General features: G+C 61.3%; 2 protein-coding genes across 8 annotated transcripts; both read right to left on the bottom strand.

Annotated features, from left to right (window-relative positions):
* Positions 1–214: 214 nt before the first annotated feature.
* RASSF1 (Ras association domain family member 1) lies at positions 215–20115 on the bottom strand. 3 transcript variants are annotated; one of them, XM_071755667.1, is made up of 6 exons: positions 5279–5632; positions 4122–4243; positions 1907–2011; positions 1532–1826; positions 907–1022; positions 215–804 (listed from the first exon to the last, which is right to left on the bottom strand). In XM_071755667.1, the coding sequence occupies exons 1-6, from the start codon at positions 5526–5528 to the stop codon at positions 658–660; spliced, it is 1035 nt and encodes a 344-aa protein (XP_071611768.1). In that variant the 5' UTR covers positions 5529–5632; the 3' UTR covers positions 215–657. The 3 variants fall into 3 exon arrangements, with proteins under 3 accessions (XP_071611768.1, XP_071611769.1, XP_071611770.1); XM_071755668.1 differs by lacking the exons at positions 4122–4243; positions 5279–5632 and adding an exon at positions 20104–20115; XM_071755669.1 differs by lacking the exons at positions 4122–4243; positions 5279–5632 and adding an exon at positions 3083–3240.
* ZMYND10 (zinc finger MYND-type containing 10) lies at positions 6006–20085 on the bottom strand. 5 transcript variants are annotated; one of them, XM_071755664.1, is made up of 12 exons: positions 16422–16689; positions 15606–15714; positions 14946–15062; positions 14057–14110; positions 13804–13956; positions 11674–11762; positions 11328–11488; positions 9851–10023; positions 9428–9553; positions 7696–7817; positions 7387–7512; positions 6006–6062 (listed from the first exon to the last, which is right to left on the bottom strand). In XM_071755664.1, exons 1-12 carry the CDS (start codon positions 16520–16522, stop codon positions 6053–6055), a joined length of 1341 nt encoding a protein of 446 aa, XP_071611765.1. In that variant the 5' UTR covers positions 16523–16689; the 3' UTR covers positions 6006–6052. The 5 variants fall into 5 exon arrangements, 3 of the variants coding, with proteins under 3 accessions (XP_071611765.1, XP_071611762.1, XP_071611763.1); XM_071755661.1 differs by lacking the exon at positions 6006–6062 and adding an exon at positions 6477–6730; XM_071755662.1 differs by lacking the exon at positions 6006–6062 and adding an exon at positions 6477–6730 and having other exon boundaries at positions 11328–11428.
* Positions 20116–20124: the final 9 nt, after the last annotated feature.

The following is a 20124-nucleotide window of genomic DNA, read 5'->3' as shown; positions in this document are numbered from 1 at the left end:
GCGGCAGGAGGCGGAGGCTCCCGCATCACGTGACAGCGGCGGGGGACACGCCCGCCTCCCCGCGCCTCCCCGCCCCGGAGGGAACCCTGGGACCGCTGGTTCGAATCCCGCTGCGACCGCCACACCCACCTCAATGGCACCGGAGGGAAGTCATCTTGTCCCCTACCGCCCCATACCCAGCCCTCCCCGCCCCAAGGACATGCCGTAGGCCAGGCCTCGTCACCCAGATGTCTTTATTGGTGTTCAATGCCCTGCTTCCCCCGCAAGGGACAGCCATTCCCCCGGGGACACCAACACCCCCGGGGACACCCACTCCCCTGAGAACATGAACACCCCGTGGGGATACCCAACACCCCCTGAGGACGCTCGCTCCCCTGCAAACACTTGCTCCCTAGGGCACCCCCACCCCCAGAGGACACCTTCTCCCCCAGAGGACATTTCCTCCCCTGGGTTCCCTCACTCCCTACAGACACGCACACCCCTAGGGGACACTCGCTCCCCCCAAGGGCCCCCACTCTCTCCAGACACTCACTCTCCCAGGAGACACCCACTCCTTGGGCCAGCCCCATGGGGGCTGTGATGGCCCGGTGTGTCCCCTCCCCTGCCGGCAGGCAAGGGTCCCGGCGTGCTGGCTGGCCACGGGTGCGGCTGTCGTGGTCACCCCGGCATGCGCGTGGCCAGGGCCTCTTGCATCTTCTGGCGGCAGCGGGCGTAGCGGTGCCGGAGCTGCCGCACGTGCTCCTCCTCCTCCCGCTGCAGGATGCGCAGGAAGTTCTGCAGCTCCGGCAGCGTGAAGGCATCCCACTGCGGACACACAGGCTGCTGTCGCTATGGGGATGTGGCGTGGGGACACACCACGTCCCCCAGCGGTGCGGGTGCCAGACCCCTCCCTGTCCCCGGACTCACGTTCACCTCCCCAGTCTCGTTCTCCTTCAGGACAAAGCTCAGCACCTTCTCGCTGGGGCCGGCCAGCAGCCGCAGCCGCAGGGGCTGCTCCTCATCCGCCAGCTTCCGCAGGTACACTGCAATGGTGGCCACGTGTCATGGCAGGGACATCAGCACCATGGAGAGACTGCCACTGTGGGGACATCACTGCCACGGGGGACACTGCTGCTACAGGGATGCTGCTACCATAAAGATGCTGCCACTGTAGGGACATCACCACCACGGGGGACACTGCTGCCATGGGGGACATGCCCATGGTGACAAGGGACACTGCCACCAAAATGTGGCAGTGATACTGCTGCTATAGGGATGCTGCCACTATGGGGACATCACCATGGAGGACATCGCTGTCATGGGGAACTGTCCCACAGCCACTGGGGACACTGCCACCCCGAAAGATACAACTGCAGCAAGGATGCTGCCATTACAGTGACACCACTGCCACAGGGGACACTGCTGCTACAGCGATGATGTTACCACGGAGGAAGCCACCACCACGGGAACACCAATGCCATGGGAATGCTGCCTCCACAGGGGACACCACCACGGGGACACAGCCACCCCTACAGGTCGCCCCGGGCACTACCTTGCTCATCCTTCTCAGACCTCTCGAAGAGGGCGAACTTGCGGGGGTTGTCAATGACGGTGAACTTGCGGAGGAGAGCATCGATCACCTCGCTGGCCCGGGTGTGTGAGAGGATGTGCAGGTGCTTGACGGTCCCCTTGGGTAGGTAGAAGGACGTGCGGCGCTTCACCCCAGAGGCTCGTGGCCCCGGCCGCCCCCCCTGCAGAGAGGGGACCCGCTTGGTGGCCGGCACCGAGACAGGGCGCACCAGCTTCAGCTGCACCTTGATGAAACCGGTGTAGGAGCCGTCCTTGTTCTGGAAGACACCGGGAGAGGGGGTGAGCGGGGCCAGGGCAGGGCCTGCGACCCTCCCCCAGCCCCGCGCCGACCTCATACCAGGCTCATGAAGAGGTTGCTGTTGATCTGGCTGTTGTACTCCTTGATCCGCTGCTCCACTTGCGCCTGGTCCAGCTCTGTCTTCTCCCACTCGCTGGGCTCATCCTGCGGGACAGCAGCCGGGATTAGTGGCACGCTGGCCGGGGGGACCCCTCTGACCACCCCAGCGCCCCGCGCCCCCCCCGAAACACCGGCTGACACGCGTAGGTAGTTGCGCGGGGTTGCATCAGCTCGGCTGGCGCTGAGCTGGGCTGCGCCGGGGAAGCGAGGCTGAGATCACCGAGGCCCCCAGAGGACAAACGGCCACCGGCCACTCCCCCCCGCCCTTGTCTCCATCCCCGGTGCCGAAAGGACATATGAATCCGCTGCGAGAACGTCCCGGTTGCGGGCGTCCCGTCCCGACACCCCAGATCAGAGACACGTCCCCGAGGCAGAGCACCGGCAGCCGCCAGCCTGGCACCAGGGCGTCGGGGCAGGCCAGGCGCCGGCGGGGACGCCCCGAGATTTGGGGTAGGAGGGCCGGGCTGGGGGTGCAGCCCGCCCGTGCCACTGGCACCCGGCTTCAAAGCGCTGGCCCCGCGCCAGGGGGAACCCGGCTGGCCCAGCTCGGCGTCCCCGCCGCCAGCACCCGGCAATGAGTATTTACGTGGGGCCACGGAGCCGCCGCGCAGAGCCACGCATGTCCCCACAGCGCCGTGGGGCACCTGAGGCTCCCAGCCCCGATGATCACCCCATGTGCACGCAGGCACTGCTGGACCCTGATGGGGTGCCCAGGGGATGGGGACAGCTGCGAGGCTGCTCCAGGGGGCTCACCCCGACACCATCCCTCACCCACTCTGGGAGCAGATGGTGGCCTGGGGGGGCATGGGGCAGCCATGCCAAGCAGTAAAGCCCCGGTCACCCCACAGCGCCATGTCCAACTGGACAGGGCCCCGCTTCCCCATGCAAGCCCACACTCGCTCCACAGCAGGGCCGTGCACATCTCCAAGACATGACCACCAGCACCCCACGTTTTCCCCCTCGCTGGGCGACAACTGGCCCCGCACGAAGCCCACCCTCGCCTGCCCCCCCACTCACCCCCAGCACCCAGCCTCCGGGGGGAGGGGGAGATGCATTCCCCCGGATGACGTCACCCCATCCCCCCGTGACGTCAGGGCCGGCAGCCCGGGAACCGACCTGGCGGCGACGAGGGCGGCGGCCGAGAGAGGTGCGGGCGGTGTAGAAGAGCTCGGGTTCGGAGTCGGAGTCCTCCTGGCTGCAGTAGCCGCTGCTGGCCGTGCTGCCCCCCGTGCCCCCCGCGCCGCCCCGCCGCAGCGCCAGCGCCGCCGCCCCGCAGCCCCCGGCAGCGCCGCGGCCGCCCCCCGCCCCGGACACCGGCACGGACACGGCGGCGGCCGCGGGCCGGCCCGGCCGACCCGCGGCCCCGCGGGCACACGGGCACACCCGGCCCCGCGCCAGCCCGGCTGGGGCCCGGCGCAGCCCGCTTTCGGTCCCGGCTCGGCTCAGCCCGCTCTCTGTCCCGACTCGGCTCAGCCCGCTCCTGGCCCGGCTCAGCCTGCTCCCGGTCCTTGTCCCGGCTCAGCACCGCCCGGTCCCTGTCGCGGTCGCGGCTCGGCTCAGCCCGGTCCCTGTCGCGGTTCCGTCCCAGGCTCGACTCAGCGCGGTCCCCGCTCCCCTCTCGGCCCCGCCCCGGCCGGGGGCGGTGCGGCTCAGCCCCGCTTCCGGCGGTGATTTCACCGCCAACGAGCCCGCCCGCCCGGACCCGCCGGAGACCCGGGAAGGGCGGACAGCACGGTACGGCACAGCCCGTCGTGGCACAGCCCAGATCAGCCCCGTGTGGCACAGCACAGCCCGGTGCGGCACAGCCCGGCGTGGCATGGCACAGCGCACACCATATCGTATTAGCTCGGCACAGCCCGGCATGGTTCGGCACGGCCTGGCACGGCACAGCCCAGCAAAGCCCAACATCACTTGGTGTAGCCCGGCATAGTCCAGCCCAGCCCCGTCCTGTATGGTTCAACAGAGCCTCGGCTTGGCACAGCCTGGCATGGCACGGCACAGGAAACCCAGCCCAGCATGGCACAGCCTCATATGGCATGGCACAGTGTGGCACAGCACATGGCATGACATGGCCTCACACAGCACAGCCACCCCAGCCCAGGCAGCCCCAGGTTGGCCACCCCTTCCCCTTCCACAGACACGGGCCAGGCCCTACCACATTGGTGTCCTTCTCCAGCGTTTGCTCAGTGCCATCGTCCTCGTCACCGGCGCCCGGGGGGCCACTGCAGTCCAGCCGCACCAGGGCGCGGCACCGGTAGTGGCAGGTGAAGCTGCAGTCTGGAGACAGGGACAGGATGGGTGGGGGTTAGTGGGGCCACCCATCCCATGGCACCCCAAATCCTGGTGGGATTTTAAGATGCTTTGTGTTGTGTTGTTGGATCTCAGCCACGGCTGGTATCACCCCCAGAGCCTGGTTCTGCAGGCTAGGGTTGCTGGTCATGCCAGAGAGGGTATTGGTGACCAGTGGGGTGAGAGCTGGTACGTGGTGCCAGTACTGGTGCCCAGTACCCCTGGTTGCACTGCTTCCAGTGCTGGTACCCAGTGCCTGGGGTGCCACTACACGTGGTGCCAGCTGCCTGCCCACACTGTGCAGGTGTCCCAGGGGACAGCACTGTTGTGCCTTTGCTCCCTACCCAGGGGTGTGCCCAGTGTGGGGATGCCCAGGGTCTGAAGGAAGTGCCCACCCAGTACCAGTGCATGGTGCAATTGGTACTGAGATGCCCATGCTCAGTGTGGATGCCCTCTTCCACGAAACTCCACATCTGGTGTGGGTGCCTGGTGCTAGGATGCCCATGGCCAGTGTCAGGAGGCTTCTACCCAGTGCTGGGATGTTTTCTGCCTAGTGCGGGTGACCAGCACTGGGATGCCCAGTGTGCCCAGTAAAGGGGCCCAGCATCAGGGTGCTTAGTGCCTGGGGTGTGTGCTCATCCCTGGTAGGGATGCCTGGTACCAGGATGCCTGCTGCTCTGTGGGGGTGCCTAGCACTAGGACACTTGGTGCCCAGCAGTGGGATGCCTGTGCCCGGGATGCCCAGTGGCTGGTGGGGCTGCCCAGAGGTGGGGGTTCTAGATGTCAGGATGCCCAGTGGGGGTGCCCTGGTACTAGGATGCCCTGTGCCTGGTGGCAGGATGCCCGGTACCGGAATGCCTGATACCCGGTGGGGATGCCCAGTGGCCCAATGCTGGGGACGCGGGGTGGCGGGGTGCCCTGTGCCTGGTGGAGGTGCCCGGTGGAGACGCCTGGCGGAGGGATGCCCGATGCCCGGTGGGGGTTCCGGATGGCGGGAGCCCTGGGGCACGGTGCGGTACTCACGGCGGCACTGGAGACTCTTCCTGCCGCCGCCCCAGACGAAGTCCCCGCAGAGATCGCACCAGGTGTGGAGCCCGCGGCGCCGCGGCTCGAAGCGGTGCCCGGTCCCCGGTGCCGCCGTCAGCCGCGGGTCCGGATGCGCTCCTGGGCCGTGCCGCCGGGCAGGGCTGATGCGCAAAGCGTTGGTTCGCTCCAGGCGGCCCCGTCCCGGCCGCGGCTCCGGCTGCAGCTCCCGTAGTTCGATGAGCTCCATGGCCCGTTCGCGGCCGGGGGCCGGCACCGGGGATGGGGCCGGGGCGGGGACCGGGAGGGGCCGCCCCGTCCGGGCACTGAGGGGGGGAAACTGAGGCAGGAACGGGGCGGGGAGGGGAAGCCGCGCAGCATCCCCGGGGTCCCGACCGCCACCCCCGGTCCTGGCAACCCCGGCGGGGTTGGGCTGGAGGCGGGGATGAGGCTCCCGGAGTCGCTGCTGGGTAAGGGGGAGGCCCGGCTACGGGAGCCCTACTCTCTCCACCGGGGCCAGCCTGACTCCTTGCCTCAGTTTCCCAGGGCAGAAAGGGGGTGAGGGAGCCTCTGGCAGCGGGGGAGAAACAGCCTAAGCCCCCCGTGCTTGGTACCGACACAGCTCCAGCTGAGCAGCCCGGGCGAGGAGTAAACTCCAAGGACTAAGATGGTTTCCTGCTCACTGTCACGGCTCCTTTGGCCCTTCGGCAGAGGCTTCCTGGGCCTTTGGTGGCCAAGAAGAGCTGGGGATGCACCCCGAGGCACAGCAGGCCATCAGTACACCCTGTGGAAAGATGCGGGTGGGCAGGGGGCCATTAGGTTGGTGCTAATGAGTGAGGGGGAGAATCATCCCTATGAGATGGCGGCTGATGAACACCTGAGAAAAATTCAAGTGCTTTCTCACAGCGAGGTGCTCATGCTAACCACATCCTCTGCCTCCCCTAGCTGCTCAAATGATGGCAACCAAAAGGCAACACAAAGGCCTTCTCGCACCCTTCCCTCTCTCAGCTGCAGAAGGCTTGGCCCATTTGGAAACCATGGGGGTACTGGCTCTTTCTTTTGGGTTCTCTGGGATCTCTTGTTGCAGAGGAGAGAAACAACTCCATGCCCCTTTGCCCTAGGAGCAAGGAAGGGGAGGAAGCAGTTTAGCATCTTCAGCTAGGAGGAAAAAAGCAGGAGCTGAGCAGCACTCAGGTACACAAGGGCATTTATTGGGGAAGGCTGGGGGGGGTAGGCTAAGGGGGGGGGGGAAGAGCTGATCCTGGCAAGCACTGCCCAGGTCTGGGAGAAGGCAAAAGGGGCCATTGCTGACTTCTCTGTGGCCCCTGGCTCCTCTGCTTTGCTGAGTTGTGGGTCAGATGCCAGTCTTAAGGGTCATCTGCTCTCCTCAGTGCCTCGGCCATCAGGTTGCAGGCAGCCTTGTGCTTCTGCCAGTGCTGGACCTGGCATGCCCTGTGGAGGGGAAGGCAGCTCAGGGGCTCTGCTGCAAAGTGGGGTGCCTGCAGCTCAAGTAGGGATGCAGCAGGGCCACACCCATCCCTGGGAGTGAAACAGTGAAAAGGACAAACCCCACAATTGCACTCTTCAGGTGCTGGGTGGGAGCTGGCATGGCTGAGCATTAGCCCAACAGGGAGGTGGATGAGGCCCCCATTTCCAGGGGCTAAGAGGGTTTAATGCCAGACCTTGCCATATGGTTCAGGAGCAGAGAAGATTTAATTTACTGCCACCGTCCCAGCTGCCACATCACCTGCACCCACAAATCCATAGGAGCTTTTCTTACTACTCCTGTCCTGCCAAGGCTCAGGGGAAGAAGACAGTGTCACCATGGGAGACCCAGCCTGTTGCTGCTGTTGGTGTGGGCACCAGGAGGGGTGACAACACTCTCCAGCACCTCCTCTACCAGTGTCCCAGCACATCAGCCTCACTGTAAGGTTTGGAGATGTATGTGACAAGCGGAGAGCCAGTGGTGCTGAGCAAGGGAGCCCTGGTTTCTCTTGGCCCTTTCACAGCATCCTTTGGTGAGGTCTGTGGTGCACAGGGGGCATAGGGAGCTGCAGGGAGGCACTGGGGGCTGCAGGGAGGCACTGGGGGCTGCATGGCTCCCTTACCTCGTGCAGTACCACTCGTTCCGACAGCGAGAACACCGCTTGGTTGCCTCCACACCACACGCCCCACAGCGAGGCTTGTCAGGGGCCAGAGCCTCCATCATGTCCAGGCTGTAGGTCTGTGCCCACCTGTGGTGGGCAGAAACGGGGTGAGACTGCTCACAGGGAACTGTGAACAAGCAGCAAACTGTCCCTGGTGCCACTGAGGGGACGTTCCCAGCCAGTACCACAGACTCCTCTGTCCTCCCAGTGCTGAGCTAATGGGGATACTGGCTCCACTGGGCACTCCCTGGGCATGTGCCAAGGTCTTACCTGTGTGCCTGGAGCTTCAGCTCCTCCTCAGTGGGGCTGAAGACACGCTTCACCTGGTGCTTAGCAATGGCCTCCCACTTCCCTGCATTTTTCTTGAGGATGTGGTCCCAGATGACAGGAACCTGGAAGGAGAAGCCATGCAGGAGGAAGCGCTGCTCACAGCCAGATCAAAGGTGCTGGGCACAAGCAGTGTGTCCCCCCAGGAGGGTGAGTGGAGGCAGCACACACAGAGGTGAAGGCACAGGGAGTGCAGCTGTGGTTTTGGGTACAGGAAGGGGACAGGGTTCAGGTGAAATGAGGAAAAACCTCTGCACTCTGTTTGTGAGCCAGAGTGCAGCCCTGAGGAACAGGCTCCTGAAGAGAAAGCCCTGTGATCTCAGCACCCTGTGATCCCGTGCTCTGCAGCCATTTGCCTGAGCAGATTTTTCCACTCGTCACTTCCCTGAAGATGAACACCCGGGGAAGGATGGGCCAGTGCAAGAGGGAAATCACCAGCCAAGAGCAGTGTGGGGAGCTCAGGCTCTGGAGGGGATGCTGCTGCTTCAAACAGTGCTGTCTTCTCCAGCAGAGTAAAAATAGCCAGGCCTGGGAGGGGAGGAGGCTGCTCTGGAAGCAGGGGAATGGAAAAAGGCCTTTCCAAAGCTTGGCTTGGTGACAGGGAGTGAGTTCACCACTTTCTGGGCAGAGCAGGGAGCCCACGTGTGCGCTTTCAGCTGGCTGTCCCTGCCCACCAGGCTCAGCCCCCACTTTTGGTGGGGGCAGGAGCAGCACCAGCACACAGGCAGAGTGTCTGAGAGGGGCAGCAGCCCGGGCAAGGGCTGGATGAGCTCCCCAGAGTGGCAGCTGCCTGTCCCTGCCCCACTGACACGCTGCCAGTTGAGGCACCTGGAGCAAATCCACAGCCACCTCTGCCTGGCTGCCATCCCCATCCGAGGGGACCCACCTCCAGGCACAGGCCAAGGGGCACACCACCCACCCCCAGGCCACAGGGCCAGCTGGGCACAGTGTGCTCCTCCTCCACACAGCCCAAGCACCCACTGCCCAACAGCCCCAGCAGCGTGGAGCCTCCCTGCAGCTCCAGCAGTGGGGAAGAATCTCTGCTCATCCAGTGCCCACTTTGCAGATCTGCCCACGCCCCCAGTTTCTCCTCCAGCTCACAAGAAGGCAGTAGCAACACTCCTCTCCAGTGGTTAACCCTGCACAGATTCAAAACCCCAAGGACCCCCAGCTGTCTGAAGACCCTCAGAACTCCAGACATGAGCTGAGACCAGTTTGACTCTGGGCTCTGCTACCAGACCTTGGTATCCCTCCTCATGCAGTGTGCCAAGCAGCCCTGGGCCAGGGCTGAAAGGGGGAGTTCTCCACTGGGGAGTCCAGAATTCATCAGGCAAACACTGATAAATAAGGAGTTAATTGTCAAAACAAGCCAGGGGTTGTCCCTGCCCCATGCAGCCACCACCCTGGGGACTCAATGCCATCTGGAGAGCTGTTTATAACCCAGAATTTATGCTATTAGATGTGACTCCTTGGCCACTGCTGTAGCAGGACAAGGCTCTCATGTTGCCCACGATCAATGTTGCTGAATATAAGGGTGGAACTGTGACATGGGCACTTGGCTACTTTACCAGAGCACCACCTCTCCAGAGCTGAGCTTGGTGGGAGGAAAAGGCACAGGGAGCTGCCAGGCTCAAAACAGAGTGGCTGGGTAGGAGGAGGGAGAGCCACAGGATACCTGCTCCAGGACAAGGTCCTTTTTAGGGCGAGCTGGCTCTGTCACAGCAAGGTAGCTCAGAAATCTCTGCATCTCCACCAGGTTGGGCAGCTGGTCAATGAGGGTGTCAGTCAGGAACACACGGAGCTGCAGCCACAGAGGAGAGGAGAAGAACAAACAGATGAAAATCAAGACAAGGGAGCTATAGCTGGGGAAGCAGCACAGCAAGAGCAGGGATCTGTGGGGCAGAGCGACCCATGGGGGTCCCACAGGATGCACTCACAAGCTTTGCTGCCACTGGCACATTGACAGACCCCTCTGCTAGCCCACCACTGGCTCCCAGGAGCCTGCAGCAGGGATGGGGAGAGATGCTCAGAGGTGCCCAGTGCTGGTGAGGTTCTACTGTGCTGTGGGGCCCATGGACTTCATGGTAGAGGGTCCTACCTTGAGGAGCTGGCTCTTGTTGAAGCCATCAAAGTGGTATTTGCGCTGGCACTCGGGGCTGAGCAGGAGGTTGAGGAGAGCAAGCCACACCTGCCCATCGAGCTTGGTCATCTTCATCTGGTCTTCAGGGGGCACCACGTGCCATGTGCCATTCTCAAACTTCTTGAGCTTGCCTGAGGGACAAAAGAACACAGTTCCTGGGAGAGAAAGCACTGCCCAAGACAGCTCAGTGGTGGGGATGCTGACCTAAGCTCACTGCCTCACAGAGGCAAGCCCCACTGCTCCAGCCTGCCTCAGTTTCCCCACCCCTTCACTCAGCATGGCAGCCCTCTTGGTAGTGAGACAATATATCAGAGAGCACAAAAGGCAAACAGAATGTTTATGAAAATATTAGTGCTGTGGCAGGAACAGAAAAATCCCTAAACTCTCTCTCTCTACTTGGCCAGGAGCACAGAGCACTGGTAGCTGCAGCAGGAGTGGCTGCAGAGGCATGTTCTGGGGTATCAGCTGGGCCAATGCCTGCTCTTCTGGAGGTTCTTCTGTCACTGAAAGCCAGAAGTAGCATGAATATAACAGAGGTGACAAAACAAGCTCCAGGAGCTACTGTGCTGCTCTGAGGGATGGAGGAGGATGTAACTCTGCATCTGCACAGCCTGGAAATGCCTTGTTTCTTTCCAGTCCTTCCCTCAGGGCCCTGGATCAAAGCTCCCTCTGATACCCCAAGCACACAGGGGAGGAGAAGGGATGCATTTCCTGGCTGGAGGAAGAAGGAAAGCTCTCACAACCAGCTGGGCTCCTCTTGACAGGCGCAGAGCCACGTGCTTCCCAGCATCTCTTCCAGCCCTGCCTGCACTGTGACCCCCCTGGAGCCGGGCTGGGGATGGGAGGATGGGTTCCCACGCTCCAGGCTGTGCTGGGAGGCTGGGGGGGGACTTTGGGGGGGTTGTGCAGGGGGCACATCTGGGTGCAGAGCTGCAGGAGGCAGGGCTGGGGGTGCAGGCAATGGCCACAACCTGATCAGAGGCAAGAGCAAAGCTCAGTGACCAGCAGCTTCAGGGCAATGGGTCTGCTGCCTGGGAGAGCCCAGGTCAGGCTCCAGCTCTCAGCGCTGTCCCCCAAAGGTGCGGAGGGGCTGAGACTGGGGCTGGCACTCTGGTCTTTTTGTGCCCAGGACAAGGCTCCTCAGAGGAGCAGTTGGGGCTGACAGTCATGCTATGCTTCTGCTCCTTGTCCTGTCACAGAAGAGCCACAGCCCTGTGTGAGGAGGGGCCCTGGGGAGCACTGCCAGGTCCCCAGCCCAGTGTGTGGCAGCTGCTGCCCAGCTGAACAGCTTCAGGCAAGAAACAGTAAATAGGAGGGGGCTGAAGGAGGGGGGCAATGGAGGGAGCAAAGGCTTCTGCAGCAGACCAGCTAGTGGATGCAGTTCCCAAAACACCATCAGTGTGCCCACAGTGCCCCAGGGGGGCACAATCCGTACCTGCCTCCCAGCAGCTCCAGGGACAGTGCTCCACCAGCTCAACAAGGAGGCAGGGCAGGTTGTGGGTGTTCAGCATCCGTGTCAGTGCACTCAGGGGCAGGCTGGAGGGATGACAGAAAGGTTGAAACATCCAGAGGAGATACAAATGCATCCTGAGGCAACTGGGAGACGCAGGAAGACCAACAATGATCCGGGCTCCCATGAGTACCATGGCGCAAGGTGGGGTGGATGCTGCATCTACCTCCTGGGGTCCAGTGCCACCAGGGATGCAGGGACCTGCTGTGACCCCCTGGGAATCTCAACTGGAGAGCTGGGCACATGTCCTCTGCTGCTCCTGGGCACCTACCTCTCCACCTGATCAGTGATGAACCGCAGCACAGACAGGGCTTTCAGGGAAATCTCAAACTCCATCATCTCTGCCTGCTTCTTCAGCTCCTGTGGAGGGACAAGCACAGCCTCAGGATTTCAGGCCCCATTTCCCAGGAGCTACAGGGAGCCAGCAGCCTGCTAGTTGTGCCTCAGGAACCATAGGCTGGGGAGGAAAGCAGAGCCCTGCAATGCAAACTCTGCTTCTCCTCTCGACTGTGCCAGCACTGCCTGTTTGCCAGGGCAGCTGCAGAAGTGCTCACAGCACACTGTTACTTGTCCCTCATCTCCCTACCCCTGTGGGTAGCTAGGGGCAGCAGCCCCCCTGCCCCAGGGCACCCCCTGAAAGGCCAGTCCAAGATCTCTGTCCCCTTCTGGGATCACCCTGTGTCCCATGGCCCTGCAGAGATGTGTGAGGTTGAGGGAGGGGGGAGCTGTGTGGGGAGCAGAGGAACCAGAAGAGGAGGAAGAAGGAGAAACTCTGGCAGTCCAACATCCACCCCTCCTGGATCTGGCTCCCCTCCAGCTTGTGGACAGCCAGTTTGAGTGTCTGCCTGTGGTTATCCCAGCCCACAGCTACGTCATGCTCTCCAGCCCCCCAGACTCCTTCCCTTCCCAGGCAATGTGGACTCCCTGTTTGTGCCCCAGGTGCTGAGGCTAACAGCCTGGTCACCCCCTGAGTGTTCTTCTGAGACCACTGGGATGGAAAAGCTTAGAGGTGCCAAGTCCTCCTCCATGGAGAGAACTTCTGCTCTCCAGCCCAGTGCTCAGCAGCTCACATCCTTGTGTGCAGAGCACTGACCTCAGCAGCTCCTGCTCCTCTAAAGTGCCTCTGCAACAGTTCCCTTCCAAATTCCTGTGGTGAGAAGCTCTGTGCTCCCCATTCTGGTGCCCCACATGCTACCAAGAAAGCTTCTTGAGCTCTGCCCTCCACCCCCCCCCACCTCTCCAAACTCTGCTGGTGAGGCTGTTTCCTGCAGCTCCTCCCAGTATCCAGATCTCATCCCTGGGACTGTCTTCTGGGGACAGCAGAATGGGTCCTGCTCCAGGGTGAACACTGTACACAGTCACAAAGGAGAGGGCAGGAACATTTTTTTTTTCTTGGGGCTTACAGTATGCAGAGTCAGGAGGGGCTGGAATGAATCAGAGGAAACCAGGCTCCTTGGCAGATGAGCACTTTTTAGAACCACATTGGCTGGAAAAGGTAATTTTTTAAACTTGAGTCACGTCAAAGCACTAACAGAGATACCCCCTTCTCCCCAGCTGGGAAAACATTTCCTGGAAAACATCCCTATTGTGTTACAGAGCCCTCCACTTCCTTCCCTCTTCTGGAAGAGGAGCACGTGCTTGGGCAGCAAGCCAAGGGCTGGAGGCAGTGAGGTTGGGCCAAGCCTGCAGGCTATCACTTTAACCCTGCTTCTCCAGTCACACCTCCTCATGTGTGCAGTTGAAAAGAAAACTTGAGGTGCTAAGAGGAAAAATCTTAAGAGCAAAGAGAGATCCTGCACTGGGAAGGTGTGTGTGTGGCAGCCATGGAACACCCAGACTGGGAACAGCTCCAGGTTCCCCACCAGCGCAGTGAGGAAGCTGGGGGTAAAAACACGTGAGGGCAATCCTGGGTTGTGTTGTACATTGATTTTCAGAGGGATCCCTCTCATGGTTAACTCTGGCTCCAGCTGCAGCTTGAGCTAAGATGGCTTCACAGGCTGCACACTCACACACACTCACACACACACACTCACACACACACTCACACACACTCACACACACACTCACACACTCACACACACACACACACACTCACACACACTCACACACACACACACCGTTTCAGAGCAACAGCAAAGATCCCAAAGCCTCTCCTGAACATCTCGTGTATCTGACAGCTCCCCAGTGCCCCTCAGCCCCTCAGGACCGTGTCCCACAGGAAGGCTCAGGCTGGCCCTGCCACAAGTGACCGTGGCATGGACGAGCACCAGATGGCCTCCAGGATGAGCGGGAGGTGCTGGGGTTGTGACCAAGGAGTTCTCCACAGGAAGGCTCCCTGTGCCTCTGCAGGCTGCCCACATCCTCTGTGCCCCCCGAGCTACAGCACTGTCTGTCTCCTCACCTGCACGGACGAGGGGTTGGGCAGATCCTTGGTACGAAGCTCTGCTGGGGTCACTGCCTGTCCATTGGCACTCTGGGCTGTGAGCAGGGTCAGTTTTCGGTGGCAATAATCAATTAAATCCAGAATGCTGTCCTCTGCTGACTCGCAGATCTCCTTCAGGACAACAGGAGTGTCATGGAGGGCCAGGTCCCACAGCTGTGCCCTCCAGCCCCAGGGGTTTTGCACAGAAATAAAAGTGGAATCTGTCCTTTACCTTGTAAAAAAACACTGTCTCCAGGAGGTTAATGATGGAGGCTTCGTGGTGCAGCTGCAGGGGGGAAACAGCAAGAGTGAGGTAAGAGCAGAGCAGTCACAGGACAGCAGTGAGGACACGAGCAATGGGACAGGGAAAAGGCTCTTCCAAGAGGCTGCTGATGTAATTGTAGCCAAATGCAAGTCCAAGAGCCAAACACAAGTGATATAATCTTTAAAAGCACTGCAGTTTTCACAGAGCTCATATTAATTTTTATGTTAACATGTCCCTGACACTTTAGCAGACTGCCAGAGCCCTGCTGCCCAGCTCCTCGGGGCTCTGTCTCTGAACCACAGCCATAGCCCTTGGGCAACCTTCAGCCCTCAGCTCCAGCACAGAGCCACACAGTGCCTGGGAGCAGGACACCAAAACCAGGTTAAAACTTCCAAGCTTTAAGCACATTCCCTATGATTTTTTTTTCAGCCCAGAGGCAGGTAACCTAGGACAGTGTTCTGGGTAGAGGTGCCAGGGGAAATCTCTTGAAGAGGGGCAGACACCCCAGGGATGCTGCTGCCTGGAAGTTGGGGTAGCACCAAGTCACTGAGAGCTGCAAACCAGGAGCATATCCAGCTCCAGGAGCAGCTCCAGGGAGTCTCTGTGCAGGATTAGGCAGGGGCTGAGTTCTCCTGGGAGTGAGTCCCTGTCCCTCTCAGGGGGTGAGGACACCAGCTTGTTGCTTGTGGCTTTGGGAACCCAGGTGCTTCCCACTCTCTCAGGCTGCTCACCACAGCCTCTTGGGCTGGTGAGATACAAGACCTCAGCTCTGGGATCTTCCAAGTGAGATTTACTTTTAAGCTGAAGTGGTGCCCGGCCAAATTCCAGGCTCATTCCCAGTGCCTCCTCTACTCACCACCACATAGATGGGGAAGGTGCTTCTGGGCTTGAAGTCCTCCAGCTGGCACAGCACAGGGAAGATCTTGTGCTTCCAGATCTCCACAGAGATCAGCTCCCCAATGAGCACAGGAATCTAGGGATGTGGGAGCAAAGCCTTTCAGACCAGGAACCACTTTCACTGTTGATGTTCTTCCACAAAGACTTGAGAGTTATCCCAGGGAAGAGAGTGGACATGGAGCACGCTGGGTTCATGGTCACCCAGCTTGGAAATCAGCAGCTTTTCTCTGACCAGAGGGCAGACACAGCTCCTGGGGTGGCAAAGGGGAGAAAGGACCCCCAGGAGCTGAGCAGGTCCAGGGCACCAGACATCCCAGTGCAATCCAGCATGCTCTGGGACAGCAATCCCCAGGGATAGGGCAGAGATCTGCAACCAGAGGTGCCAGTGCATGGCTGGGAACAAAGCAACCTCCAAGAGGAACCAGAGACCAGCAAGTAGAAAGACAGCAGCTCAACCTTTAATTTCTTAAAAAAACAACACTGGTAAGTCACCAGTAAACCATCTTTGCCAGAGATACAGCAGATTCTTCACCATTTTATTCCAGAATTGCACAGTGTCCACAAGACACCCCCAGTTTGAGGCTGGCAGAGGGATCACTCCCACACCCAAGGAGCTCACCTTGGCATAGGTGACCAGCAGCTCGATGAGGAACTGCTCCTGGCCTGCTGAGGCACTCAGGATGGAATGCATGTTGAGCTTCTCCACGTACTCATGCTGCCGAAGCCATCTGCAGAGCAGCCAGCATGGACATCAGTGCCAGAGACCTCTGGCCACTGGCTTTGAGGCTCCACTCTGCTCCTGGAGGTGCTCCCGGTGCTCCCATTCCCAGGAAGTGCCCCAAGCCTGCCAGGTACCTCCACACCCCATACTGTCACCTGAGACTGAGCTCCTCAGGAGAGCAGCTCTGCCTGTGGTAGCCCCAACCCCACTGTCCCCCAGCAACACCCACCATGAGACACACCACTGGGGATACCCTGAAACTGGGGGTCTCCTCTCCACCACCCCTACCCACACAAACACCCTGGGGACACCCCAGAACTGAGGTCCTTCTTTGTGCAGACTTTCCTCTCTCTCTCAGCCCCTCCAGGAGGGCTCCAGAAGTGGGGAATCTCCTCCTTTCTCCCCACCCCACCATGACCCTCTGGTGTCACATCAAAACCACAGCCTTTCTTCTCTTCCCCAGACCTTCAGGGGACCCCTCTTTATTCTCACCTTCTGTCTCACAGACACACTGTGAGGGCCCTAAAATGAACACTACTCCTCTCTACCCTAAAACCATCAGGGCAGTCCTCCCTACGCCCATCCAGACCCCCTGGATTCACCTTAAAACAGAGGTCCTTCCTCTTCCTCCCACACCTCCAACTGGGAACACCCCAGAACTGTGCCCCTTCCCCCCCCCCAGGCCCCGCACCCTGAAAAACCGCCCCCTCGCACCCCTGCCCGCCGACGTCCCGCAGCTCGGTGCCCTGCAGCGCCTGCACCATCGCCTCGGCCTCGGCGGGCAGCAACGTCGCCAACCCGGCGGCGGCGGCCATGGCGGTGGCGTCGCTATAGCAACGGAGCGATGGCGGCGCCTTTGCCGCCCCCTGCCGGCACCGAGGAGCTTCTGGCGCCCCCTGGCGGTCCGGAGGAGCAAAAAAGGGGTGGGCGGTGGGCACGGGGGACACGCGGGGACACCCGGGCCCCGGTTGCCCGCTCCGCCGTCACTTCCAGCACACGATGATGTTGGGGTCGTTCTCCAGGCGCTCATCCAGCTCCTTGTAGCTCATGCCTGGGGGAGAGGGGAGGGGAGGGGAGGGGGCTGTTAGTGGGGGGCCAGTGGCCAGCAGAGGTGGCCTGGGGGCTGGCCAGGCCCCTCAGTTCCCTGCACCCCAGCGCGGGTCTGGCAGCCCAGAACACAGCCCAGCCCAGAGTCCCATCTCCCCGGGGTCTGAAGGCCCTGGGTGGGCAGGCAGCCCCCAGCCTCTCACCAGCCCTGAGAGCACATGGAACAGCCCAGACCCTCACCAGTCTTGCAGCAGATCTCGTCGTAGCTGTGGCAGCCTGTGTACAGCCGGGCTGGGTGGCTCCTCTCATCCCGGGCAACCTTGACAGGATACTTCTGGAGCCGCCGGATAAGGCCCTTCATCAGCCCAAACTGGATGAGCCTCCTGGGGAGGAGTGGGGAAAGAGACTGGGACCATGACACTGAAGTGTCAACCCCTCCAGCTCCCCCCATTCCCACCTGGTTCCACTACACTGCTGCCTGTTTCCCCACCTACAGAAGCGGGGTGCTCCCCCTGACACCCTTGGTTTTACTGCCACCCTCAGGAGCTGAGCAGGAAGGTGCTGGCTCTGACCTCTCATCCACCCTCTGGAGCTGCAGGGTGTATCGGGAGATGAGATCTCGCACTGTCGTGCCAGGGCTCAGCCCACAGTACAGCTGGAAGACATCCCTGAGGCTGGCTCGCTTGTGCCCTGCGGGGACAAGTCACCAGTCAGCCACCCTTCTCCCTTCACTGGCAGCCCAGAAGTGTGTCACTGTACCTTGTTTGGTGACATAGGACAGACACTCCTCCTGGAGACACTTGTCATCCACCAGGTCCTGCACCTTCGGCGTGGTGCAGTAGACATTGGAGTACTGGAAGGTGAGGGAAAGGCAAAGCTGCTCAGCCACAGCTCCCAGAGACAGACCCACCCCACTCCAAACCCCACCACTCCCCCTTGAGTGGCTGCCCCGATGCCCAAATCCCACCTGCAGCTCCACACCCTGTGTCTTGACCCACCTGAAGAATGGAGACGAGCGTGACCACCCCATAGTACCTGCAGACAGGGAGGGAAAAGGTGAGAGACCCTCTGTAAGCACCCAGCCCCTGCCCCAGGCTGCCCAGGCCCCCCCTGCACTCACAGCAGGTTCTGCACTGCAATGCGCACCAGGTTCAGCTCCACATCTGCTTCTGCTGAAATCTTCTGGACGTGCCGAAAGCCATCGATGTAGGGCAGGATCTAGGAAGGGAGGAGGCAAGAGCTAGGAAGGGAGAGAGCAGGGAGGCACCACCTTAAAGCCCCCCCAGCACCCGGGAGCACTCTGGGATGGGTGGGCTCCCTCCCTGGCAGTGTTTTATCCTCGTGTTGGGTGAACGCGTTGCACGCAGGCCCCAGCACCACGCCCTGCTCATCACCATGGTGATCTCCAGTACAACCCAACTCTGACCCGGGATCCCCCTCAAACCACACTGCCCACGTCAAGCACACGGACCTGCTGCGTGGTGAGATCCCACTGGGAGTTGAAGAAGTCATCCTTGTCCTGGGTGAAGACAGGGACATCATATTCCTGCACGATGGGGGGGTCTGGGCGCTGCTCAATCACCTTCAGGTGGATGGTGTTGGACTCATCTGGCCAGGGGTGGGGGAACACTCAGACCTCCCAGAAACTTCCTCAGGAGGTCACAACTGCCAGTCCCAGGGTACCCCCACACCACATGGAGGAGGAGCTTTGCAGCCCATAACCCCATCCCTCCTGGCCCTGGAGCCACCCAGCACCAGGCTGGCTTGGCCAACTTTCAGGTCCAAGTGCAGAGAGGCAGGGAGCTGCCAGGAGCAGTGCAGGGGACAGTCCAGGGCCCCCCCAACACTGCCCTCCCCTGCTCCTGCCCTTGCTGACACCGTACCTATGGGCAGGGTGCACTTCCCTTTGGCATTCAGCTCCTCCAGCAGGATGGTCATGATGGGAACCAGCTTCTGTTTACTCTCTTCATTGGAGATGAAGCCACTTTCCAGCTAAAGAGAGCAGAAAATGGAGTCAGCTCCTCCCCAGAGAATTCCTTGCTCTAGGAACCACGAGTCTCAGGTCCTATTGTCCCTGAATTGAAACCAGCCAATCCCCTCCTCACTATAAAGCTGCTCCCCACCTCCCAGCAATGCCCAGTGATGCACAAGGTGTGACAGAGCACCAGTGACTCCACGGGGCAGATGGTGAGGCAGCTGCTGCCCATGTTGGCCGGGGTCTCACCTCCAGGGTGGTGAGGTAGCCAGCCAGCTTCTTCACTATGGGCTCCAGGGCACAGGCCTTGGCTCTGGCATCACAGACAAAGCCCAGGTTGAAGAGCAGAGCGTTCCTGCTGTACTTCTTGTGCTCGATACACACAGGGCACCCGATCAGCTTCTTCTCCATGGCCGTGCTGCTGGGGGACAAAGATAACCTGCACCTACACCCTCAGGGAGGGATGAGCCCAGCACAAGGGAGGGTGGGTGGGTGGGTGGGTGGGGTCTCTGCTTTGCAGGAGAAATGATGGCTCAGAGTGCAAAACACAGAGTCTGGGGAAGGGGTGTGTGTGGGGAAGAGGAGAAAACAGTCTCCTTCCAAAACCAGCACAGCTCTCAAGGCTCGGTTGACTCTCTGAGGCTGACAACCACATGCACCACCGGCCACCCTCACAACCAGCCCCGCACCCCCCTGCGTGGCTCACTGCGGGCACGGCAGTGACCCCGCGGACCACCGGGACAGAACCTCGGGGGCCCAGAGCTGGTTCTGCCACACGTCCCGCTCGGTCAGACCCGCCCAGTGGTGGCGAGGAGAGCGGGGGACAGACAGCCGGTGTCTGGCCAGCACTCACACGGTGATCAGCTTGTTCTGCAGCTCGGGCTTGGTGATCACGTACACCTGGATGGTGTCAAAGAGCTCCCGGGAGATGAAATCCTCCGGTACCTGCAGCGGCACACAGGGAGGGACCCGCTACAGCCGGCCCGGACCGCGCTGCTGGGGAGCAGACCCCACTCCCGGCCTCCCGTAGCGGGCGGGTGTTCCCGGGACGTGGCCCCCGCCAGGGCCCTGCCCCGGTACCGGCCCCTGAGTGGTACCTTCAGGGCCCACTTCCCCTCCCGGGCCCAGGCGCAGCCCTCCCCCACCTGATAGGTGATCTTGGGTCCCAGCGTGGGGTGGAACTCGCTGAAGAACACGCACTCGATCCTGCCGCCCATGGCTGCCCGGGGAGGACCCCGCTGGGTCCCGGGACAGCAGCGGTACCGGTACGGAGCGAACCGGGACGGGGCGCACGCGCGGGTTCCGCCGGACGCGTCACCCGGCAGCGCCGGAGGGGCGGGGCCCTCCCGCTGAGTGACAGCGCCGTTCACCCACTCAGCGGCGGCGAGGGGCGTC

This window comes from Heliangelus exortis, chromosome 12 (assembly GCF_036169615.1).
Source record: "Heliangelus exortis chromosome 12, bHelExo1.hap1, whole genome shotgun sequence".
NCBI classification, from domain to species: domain Eukaryota; kingdom Metazoa; phylum Chordata; class Aves; order Apodiformes; family Trochilidae; genus Heliangelus; species Heliangelus exortis.
The sequence above is the reverse complement of the archived record's forward strand: the minus strand, read 5'-3'. Positions and strand labels throughout refer to the sequence as shown.

What these genes read in the sequence shown, in the direction of transcription:
- ZMYND10 (XM_071755661.1), bottom strand. Translation starts at nt 16,522, where the DNA reads ATGGCCGCCGCCGCCGGGTTGGCGACGTTGCTGCCCGCCGAGGCCGAG. An exon ending in ATCACTGATCAGGTGGAGAG is followed by an intron (nt 11,489 to 11,673) that starts GTAGGTGCCCAG and finishes TGCGTCTCCCAG; the next exon opens with TTGCCTCAGGATGCATTTGT. An exon ending in CTGAAGCTCCAGGCACACAG is followed by an intron (nt 7,513 to 7,695) that starts GTAAGACCTTGG and finishes TGCCCACCACAG; the next exon opens with GTGGGCACAGACCTACAGCC.
- RASSF1 (XM_071755667.1), bottom strand. Translation starts at nt 5,528, where the DNA reads ATGGAGCTCATCGAACTACGGGAGCTGCAGCCGGAGCCGCGGCCGGGA. An exon ending in GAAGAGTCTCCAGTGCCGCC is followed by an intron (nt 4,244 to 5,278) that starts GTGAGTACCGCA and finishes CCCTGTCTCCAG; the next exon opens with ACTGCAGCTTCACCTGCCAC. An exon ending in TGGAGAAGGACACCAATGTG is followed by an intron (nt 2,012 to 4,121) that starts GTAGGGCCTGGC and finishes GCTGTCCCGCAG; the next exon opens with GATGAGCCCAGCGAGTGGGA.